Source organism: Pinus tabuliformis, chromosome 9 (genome assembly GCF_031772625.1).
Source record: "Pinus tabuliformis cultivar Carrire ecotype Pingquan chromosome 9, CPIR1, whole genome shotgun sequence".
In the NCBI taxonomy this organism is placed as follows: Eukaryota; Viridiplantae; Streptophyta; class Pinopsida; order Pinales; family Pinaceae; genus Pinus; species Pinus tabuliformis.
In genome coordinates, this window is record NC_142307.1 from 1,884,341,842 (window position 1) to 1,884,351,046 (window position 9,205).

Sequence of the window (9,205 nt, forward strand, 5' to 3'; positions counted from 1 at the left end):
CTGGTCTTAATGGCATCGGCCCTCCTCCGACAAGGTAATTCACGAATATTGGGCAGTGGTCCTTGTCATGACCCTGACCCTTACATAAAACACACCATACCTCTTTGCGCACTTCTGGGCAAGTTGTCCTATCTTGTTTCAGACTCTACATCTCAAGGCATAAGTTTTTCAACTATGCATGGATCTGTTGAACTCCCAAGTTATGATCCTGTATCAGGGTCTCATGCAGCCTCATCATGATCTCTAAGGCCTTTGCCTGATTTGTTAACCTCTGTTGCAACAACGCGTTCCTCAAATGCGGTATTAGCGATGCTACAACCCATTCGCGGTGTCGTCCATCCATCAAAGTCATATTAGCTTCGTGAATCATGCACTTTAGTCTTTGATCCAATTCCCAAGGGGTATCACCTGGTAACATTGTGATCTCTTTGAATGCAATGATCGACTATGCCTCTGACTTTGGCCTGCAATATTCTTTGTTCAACACAATTTGGATCTTCATTTCCTACTCCCTTGAACACCGACAACTTTATTGAGCTTGCCATATTGACTCGTGGTGGTGGCAGAGGTGGTACGGGCAATGATGGGGATGAAGGTGGTGAAGCTGGTGGTGGTGTGGGTGGGGGTCGTATGCGCGGAATCCTCTGCCTTATCCAATTGATGGCACTTCTTGATGAGACCTTCGTGAGCTCTTACTCGTCCCCTCGCGAAGGTGAAATCAAGGGGCTAGTTTCTAGTTCTTCACTATCTTCATTTCTATAAATTCTCCCACTTTCCATAGCCCCGAACACTAATGTATTTGCATAATTCGCTTTTCACACGATACCATCTTAATCCAAGTGTTTAGAGACTTAACGTACTTACCTCACAGTCCTTTGAGAAAGCTTCGCTTGCCTCGTTGTAGCTTACTATAGTATCTACTGCGAACTTAGTAATGAATCCTCCTATAACCCAATCGAGCCAGTGATCAACAACACACGCAATCTTATCCTCTGATGCTTCCAATCTGTGCACCAACTCTGGGGTCCACACAATAGGAATGTCGAGCTTGCACATTCCTTGGCTATCTGCTAGCTTCGCGATCCACTCGTACAGCTCATTAGGGAAAGATGCGAAGAAAATTTCGTCGATCTCTGTGTATAGGCAGTAGCCTAACCACTCTCCTTTTGATAATCGTGGATTCCTTTTCTCCTACGTCGTGAACTCGTGAATTCTTCTATCCAACCAACCTTTAATTTCTTTCTTAGTTGGATTCCAATGATATGATATCAGACATCTCTATGTAGATTCTAGTCCCGACAATGGAACCATTTGTTGGCTTGTTGCGGCCTGACATAAGTTTAGAGTTAATGAGCCAAACAAATCCCTGTACTACTGGCCCCTTCAGCAATATTCCGCGGAGCATGGACTGAGATCTCACCCGAAGTAGTATGGGGGGATGTTAGAACTAGGTTTCCACACCCTTGAGATGTCTGAGGGGATGATTTAGTCCAACTGTGAATACTTTCGCGCAGGTTACTCCATGCACTTTCCTGGCCTGCGAGGCCTTCGCGGCCTTGCTATATTCATCTTCACACAACCCTAACCAAGGGCTGTGGGGCTTTCACGCTGCTAGAGCAGCAATCTATTCTTATCTTCTTATAATAGTTAGTTATCTTCATGTAAACATATACCTTATATTATATTCTTTTATTCAGCATCTTCATATAAGTTTGCGCAACAAATAAATAGTAAACTTGCAATTCATACCCAATATACTTCAATGCATAAAACAGGGAAAGATACATAGAAATATGGTAAAACTTCTCTTTATTAATGCTTCAATCGATTATAGACTCAACCTGCCCTGCGCACTCAGCTGCAAGGGTTCGTGCACTCAGCTACGGACTACTAGGCCTCTGTGCACTCAGCTGCAGAGCCTTCTCCTACTCTACAACCCAAAGACAGGACCCTACTCTTAGACCTAATGCTTCCTTATTAGATCTTCCATTGATTCCTCCCTCCCTCTTTCTTTTTACACTTAGAGCCTCGCTCTATTTATACAATCCCATGGTCCACGGACCATGGATAGATCTCTCAAACCGACATTACATTACAAAATTGAGGGCAGACAACCCTTTGACTCATTTACCATCTTCGTGCTCCACGCCCATAAATTTCGGAGTCTTTACATCGAACTTAGTCAAAACTTGGGCTTTAAGCCCCAAAACGTGCCTTGGGGGGGATCCCATGCCCAATAGTGTGTCAATGCCTATGGTTTAGTTGAACATCTGGCATCTATATTCAATTGTGTAAAACATTTCTCAAACAAGTGTTTGCTTACTATTTCAATTTATATTCTTGATGTTGTGTATGAATGTCATGCTTATTTTATGTTCTATGCCTTTAAATGTCGTTGTGCATGTCTAACTAGTGTGTATTCATGATTTTATAAAGGATTGTTATTTTCATGAACATATCTCTATTGTTACACATATTCATTTAGGAAACAATTAGTATTAGATTAGAGTTAACAATAAGATGCCTTCAACTAAGATCCGGGTGTATTATAATGTTGTAAGTTAGCAAGGCTCCATTAAGAACTTATATGGTTACCATATTCATGAAAATGTGTCTAAAATATCATTCTATCCACCCATTATGAGTGAAGGGGAGATTTGGAAATATATGGGCCATATTTTACCTCTCATATTATCAATATCTAAACCAAACAAATCCATTATAAAAGCCTATTAATATATGTTATGCAATCCACCATGGAGCATGTAATACTAGATCATCTTGGTATTGAGTTAAGAAGAAGGGGAAAATAAATATAGGCATACATACATAATTAGAGGGATCATATATCTTTATGAAGCCCTAGGCATGAGGCATTTGAAATCCATGAGATAGATTTGAGGTCAAGTTATGGATGAGGGAATGAGGAGCAAGGAGTTGTTTATGGACATGAACAACAAAGCCATCAAACCAAAAGCAATATAAGCATCACCTAGAGTTTTTATACCACTAGTAGATTAATTTTACTAAGATCACTAAGATAATTAAACAATAGTTATAGCTAACTTAGAATTAATATGGATGGAAAAAGATGAGGAGTTGTTGGTTGACTACCAATGAGCTTTTATTTGGGATGGACTCATATGGGATCTATTGCATTTGATACTCTAGAAAAAGTACCCTACGCACTAGTACTACCTTAATGCTTACCCATGTGATTATTATATCCTTATAAGTAGCCTAGGTTATGCCAACAATGTTTTTATCCAACACTCCTAATATTGTAGAGGACTAATCATTTTATTGACGGGGCATAAGAGATTGAATAGTCCCAATTAAATGTAATTTTTGACTCATATAGGGAATGAATTTTAAAGTCAATATGTTATCCACGTTTAGCTTAGATTGTGTTATAATCAACCTTCTCATTATACCTATGAATTTCTTCTAAATAATTTGAACCATCTTTCTTCTGGTTAATTTTGGTAACAGGAAATCATAGAGAATGTCATAAAACCCCTTTTTATGCAAGTTTGTGCTTCTATAAGTTGATAGATTCTAATGGCGAGAGATAATTACTTGCAACAACTGAGGAAGATTAAGCCAATCCATTTCTCCTTCTAATTAGGTCAATCCACCATTAATCACTTAGCCTACATATAATAGTTATCAAAACAATGTTTGTCATGTGTACATGATAACAAACGAGCATAGTGAAAAATAACATATAATAGATGCAAAATTATGAGTATCGCTACAGGATATCATAAATGGTCAATATATTAGTGCATGAAACAACTCCTGGGCACACTATTTGAAATTTGTCCCTTGTGTCACCATTACTTGGAATCTTCTCAATCCGAGATTTGGAAGTGCACTTCTATTGCTGTCGAGTCATTGCAGATTGATACATCTACAAGAAGATAAAAATACTTAACAAGTGATATTTTCTAATTTACATCTCCTCTCTCAACCCTTTTCAAATTTAGTTTTCTAATTTGTTAGATTGACAAATATCGGAGGATTTACATAGCCCTATATTATTTTTACAATATCCAATTGAAAAACTAATCTTCTTAGATATTTATTTTAAAATTGAAAAGGGATCCGTTGAGAGTAGTGTTGGATCTCAATCTTTATATTTTTATATGTATATATTATCTAGCGTTGATTATAAAATGAAAAAAGATTAGTTAACAGTGAAAAAGGATTAGTTAACAGTGATGTTAGATCTGAATCTTTGTGGATGATATAAATGATGAATATATATAAATATATATATAGATAATATGAAAAGGGAATAGTTAAAAGTAGTGTTGTATCTCATTCTTTATACATGATATAGATGATGGATCTCAATCTTAATGTGTTATATATATAGGGGAAGCCATTACATAGCCATCATTATTAAAAAAAAATATTTCACAAAAATAAGGTTGACCCTAATATGATTTAATATCTATTTCCATTATTTAAACTAGATTTCTCATACATGAAACTATTGATTCATGAATAATGCGAAAAGTGTTAATACATTTACTAAGTTGTGTACAATATGAGGGGTGATAACAAGCAAGGAATTTGTGGAGAAACATAATAAAAGTAAGCATGAAAAGTGTTGATTACCTTCAAGGCATTCAACGCTTAAGCAATGGATACGGTGATGTAAGTCTAATATTTTTGTAAATATGTTTTCAAAAAGTATGATTTGTAATTTATATTTTCAAAATAAGAATAAATTTATTATTATTATTATTATTATTATTTTTTGAATAAGAATAAATTTATTAAAGATACAAAAAATAATGTTATATGGAGATACCGATTTCTGCAAAACTTGTCTCAGAGTTTTTACCAAGTATTAACAAACAATGATTAAAAAAGGGCACTGCCCTCAAGGGGAAACCAGTCCAAAAATCATGGTGAGAGCTGCCCACGCAGGGAACCAGCTTGTAATTCCCATGTTAGAGAGTTTTTTGATCAAAACAAAAATCAAAAAAGACCCCATATAACTGAAAACTACAAAAAAGACCCAAGGTGACCAGGTGTCTAAAAACATCAAAAATGCACCGTAGCTTGCTAGGTGTCAGCAGGTGGCAGAGGCTCCTCCACGATGAGACACCCGTAAGCATACAAATATTTGACGTCGTGTTGTTGTCCACTGGTCGTGGCTTCTGTCTGCGTCTTTCCACCTGGAGTGCTTGTCGCAGCTGCCATCTTCCCATTACCACCAGGGGTGTTGGTCGTCTTGTTCAGAGCTTCCGGCACAGAACGAGCAACTTTCGTCGTGTTCAGAGTGTCACCCTGAGAGCTACTGTCATGAGTGTTCCGCCTGCTAGTGCCAGTCCTATCCAGAATGATGCTGTCCAGGACAACAGTGCGTTGAGGCTCCTCTCTGAAGGCAACGGAGATGGTGGCAATGATACAGGGGCGTTCCAGGGTGCATCTGAATTGACACTGGGTGGAATGACAGGGATTTATCATTGGCATAGAGTCATCATGGGGGTACTAGGTTTCCTCATTACGCCGAAGGCCAGCCCTCTGGGCCTGCCTTCTGCCACTGCGGGTGTTGGGATACCGACCCGTGCTGAGAGCAGCAGTCGAAGGCGAGGAGGAATCTGCCTCAGCGAGGACAACGAGGGAGAGCGAATTGCTCTCCCTCTGTTGCTTCCCCTGTAGCTTTTCATTTTGTGCCTCAAGCGGGGCATATTTGCTTGGTGAATATCAGTATGCCAGGTGCTTGGAGGAGCAGGAGAGGGGATGGAATGGTTTGTGGAGGCAGGGGAGTGAGGAATTCGACTATCAGTGGTGGAATTGAGGGCCGAAGCGGCAATTTTGTAGCAACAAAGCTGGTTGTGCGAGAAGTGGGCACCTTCGTTCATCTCAATGCAGCAGAGGAGCTGGCATCTTCTCCCCATGGCTGTTCGAGAGCTCGGCTCTGCCATAGTGGGGAGGCAGTGACAGGCCAAAGGAGGCATAACAGGGGGAAGGCACTCAACATTCTCCATCTTAAGGACCAGAAGTAGGTAGCCTCGGCTCTCTCCCATCATTAAAGTTTTTCAGATTTCAGGTAGCATTGAAACGCCATAAATTATGGTGGTGGGCGTCTTGGAAGCAGCGCGGGTGGCCATGTGGCCATACCACTTGCCCGCCGAGATGAACAACGTTGTACCTGCACAATTAATCACACGCATTCGGGGAAAATAAGAATAATATTTAAAGGAAAAACAAATTTTATTTTTTTAAGGATTATTTATTCTTTTAAACCTAATTAAAATAGGTAAAATATATCCCTTGAAATACGGTTGCATTTTCAACCATTTAAACTATTAACATAAGACTTAAAATAAATAAATATAAACATAACACATAAAATATTGACAAATAGATTTTTTCACCGTTAAAACAATTTTAAGAAAGAATGTCATTTTTTGCTGTCTAAAATGCATTTTCGAATGCACAAATAAATTTGGCATCCCAAAAATCTTGAAATAATAGAAATCTACATATTAAACTAAAACTCAAAATATTTAAAAATCTGCATAAATTTTGATTATAAATAATAAAAAATATTGTGGAAAAAATCATTTCCACACAGCTAAAACAAAAAAAATAAGTGTAATAACTTCGACAAATAAATATAAATTAAAACAACTTCGATCCACGACAAATAAATATGAAATCTAACAGCTTCGACCCCTGCAGGGTTTCTTAAATCAAGCGACTTTTCGCTCATGGCGAATCACTATAGCAAGTGCTTTGGCATACATGGCCGGTACTGATAAACAAAATCACATTCACCGCGCATCAAAAGTAACCAAGGGTTTTGAATTAATGCAATGTCCAGTAATGAATGGCGTTCATTCTTGTAATGAATGTATCAAATAAGTAACATATACATTCACTGCCCATGAAAATGCCCTTCATTCTTGTAATGAATGTATCAAATAAAAAACATATTCATTCTCGTAATGAAGGTTCACCTTGCGAAATAAAGAGATTGAATTCATTACTGTAACGAGAATCGAATGAATGAGTCCAAGTTTTTCCAAGCGGCTCCTCCCTCATAAGAGAGGGCAGAAACGGCAGATTTACTCACCGCCTTCACCCTCCGCTTTACCTCCAACTTCACCTCCTCCTCCCCGCCCAGTACCCAGTAAACTCTTCACCGCGCTCTCCACCTCATCCCGTCTAGCGACCCCGTCGATCATCTTCATCTCCACTGCCACTTTTGCTTCCTTGGCCAAAAGCAGAGGATTTGCCGGCTGGTCCGTCTGCAGCGGCAACGCGATTAACGGAACCCCCGCGGCCATGCTTTCCAGGCTCGAATTCCATCCGCAGTGGCTGATAAAGGCGCCCGTCGCTTCGTGCGCCAAAATGGCTCCCTGCGGGGCCCACCCGGTCTCGATCAGGCATCGCCCCTGCACCCGCCGTTCGTAGTCCTCAGGCAACAGGTCCGCTTTCCAGCCCTCAGCTGATAAGGGCGCCGGCGGGCGCAGCACCCACAGGAAGGGCTGCCCGCTTGTCTCCAGACCCAGAGCCAGCTCGGTCACTTGCGCCGGAGAAACATAGGACTGCGTTCCGAAAGACACGTAAACGACTGAACCGATCGTTTGGGTGTCCAGCCACGCCAAAATCTCGGCGTCCCGAGGTCTCCGGGTTTGATCCCTGCGAGGAACATCAATGACCGGCCCAACCGCCCAGAACGGTTTACCGCCTCCCACGCCCACGCTTTCGAGGTGTCGGAAAATTTTGGGTTCCACATCTTCGAACGTGTTAAGGAGAACCCCGTCTGCGAGGCGTGTAAAGTCCATGTGCCTGCGGACCTGCGACGCCACAAAGTCCTCTGAAGGTAATTTCTCAATAGCCTCTGCAACAACAGGCAGCAGCAGCGGCTCCGCCCTCCCCAGGAACTTGACCTCCAAAGACAGCCACATGTGCGCGCTGAACGGGCTCAACGTGAACGACCGGACACCGAATTTGGCCGCCACGGCAGCGGACCAACCCATGAAGAAGTCGAAGACGAGCACGAGGCGATCGGGAACCGGCAGGCCCCTGCATTCGTAGTATTCCCTGCCGGTGAGCTCCCTCATGAGAACCTCCAACGGGTTGCGCATTTGTTCCAGGAGATCGAAGATCTTGGGTATCATGTCGGGGGAGATTTTATTTGTATTCTGACGGCCCGGTGGCAGAGAAGCTTCGGCGTCTGGGATCGATAAATCCTGAAAATAGAGGGGAAAAGCATGATTGTTCCATCTTTCTCCTTCCACTAGAGAGCGCAGAATATCTAGGTTGGAAGGGAGGCTCACGTAAATGACCGCAACGCCTCTGGTTGCCAGCATTCTGGAGAGCTGTAAGCACACATTGAAGTGAGTCTGCCCTAAAAATGGGAGCATTACCAGATACAGTCTTCTGCTACTGTTGTCTCCTTCCATGGTGGTTCCTGTGATTTTCTGATAAAACGCCTAATAAAACAAATAATATTGGAACAGGCTAGCAAAGGAAAGGAAGTTGGCTATGATATTGGAACAGGCTAGCAAAGGAAAGGAAGGTGGCTATAATATTGGAACAGGCTAGGCTTTAGTTGCGCAAATTATGCAAATAATTTCTCGTGCGACTACCGAAAGAATGGTTGATAACTAGAATGGTAGGTTCAGGTTCACATTCTCAATGATAGAATGACAGAATGATAGGACATTCTCATTGAGAGATATAAATTTCACCTACTATTTTGTCGTTATGTCAATCACATTTCCAAAAAGTTGTCTAAAGGCTCTACAAATAACTGAAATTTCAGTAAAATTATAAAAAAATGGGCAGAAATATAAATTACAATTGTTAAATTTAAAATTTTAACTATATTAAAATTTTTAATATTACTAATTTTATTTTAACTATCAAAAAATTATTTGAACATTTTAATTATTTTAAATTACTTTTTACCAAATTTCAACAAAAATCTATCATCCAAACGAACGAATTTGTCACTTTAGTATACAACACCATTCCAAAATATCCCAAATTCTCTGATCCAATTAAATTAACCAAAATATCCCAAATTCTCTAAACTTTTTCGTTCTCATTGAATAAACCAATTTAATTTCAATGAATACTCTATTAAAAATAAAACAGTTCACGTGCCCAGCCAATTCAGCCAATTCGACTTCAATAAATACATCCTTGGAATGGTAGGTGAAGCTCTCAT

At 40.3% G+C, this 9,205-nt stretch overlaps 1 protein-coding gene across 1 annotated transcript; it reads right to left on the reverse strand.

Moving 5' to 3' along the window:
- Positions 1–6,741: 6,741 nt before the first annotated feature.
- On the reverse strand, positions 6,742–8,601 carry LOC149156452 (UDP-glycosyltransferase 73E1-like). Its single transcript, XM_089444026.1, has one exon. The coding sequence runs from the start codon at positions 8,433–8,435 to the stop codon at positions 7,092–7,094; it is 1,344 nt and encodes a 447-aa protein (XP_089300152.1). The 5' UTR covers positions 8,436–8,601; the 3' UTR covers positions 6,742–7,091.
- Positions 8,602–9,205: the final 604 nt, after the last annotated feature.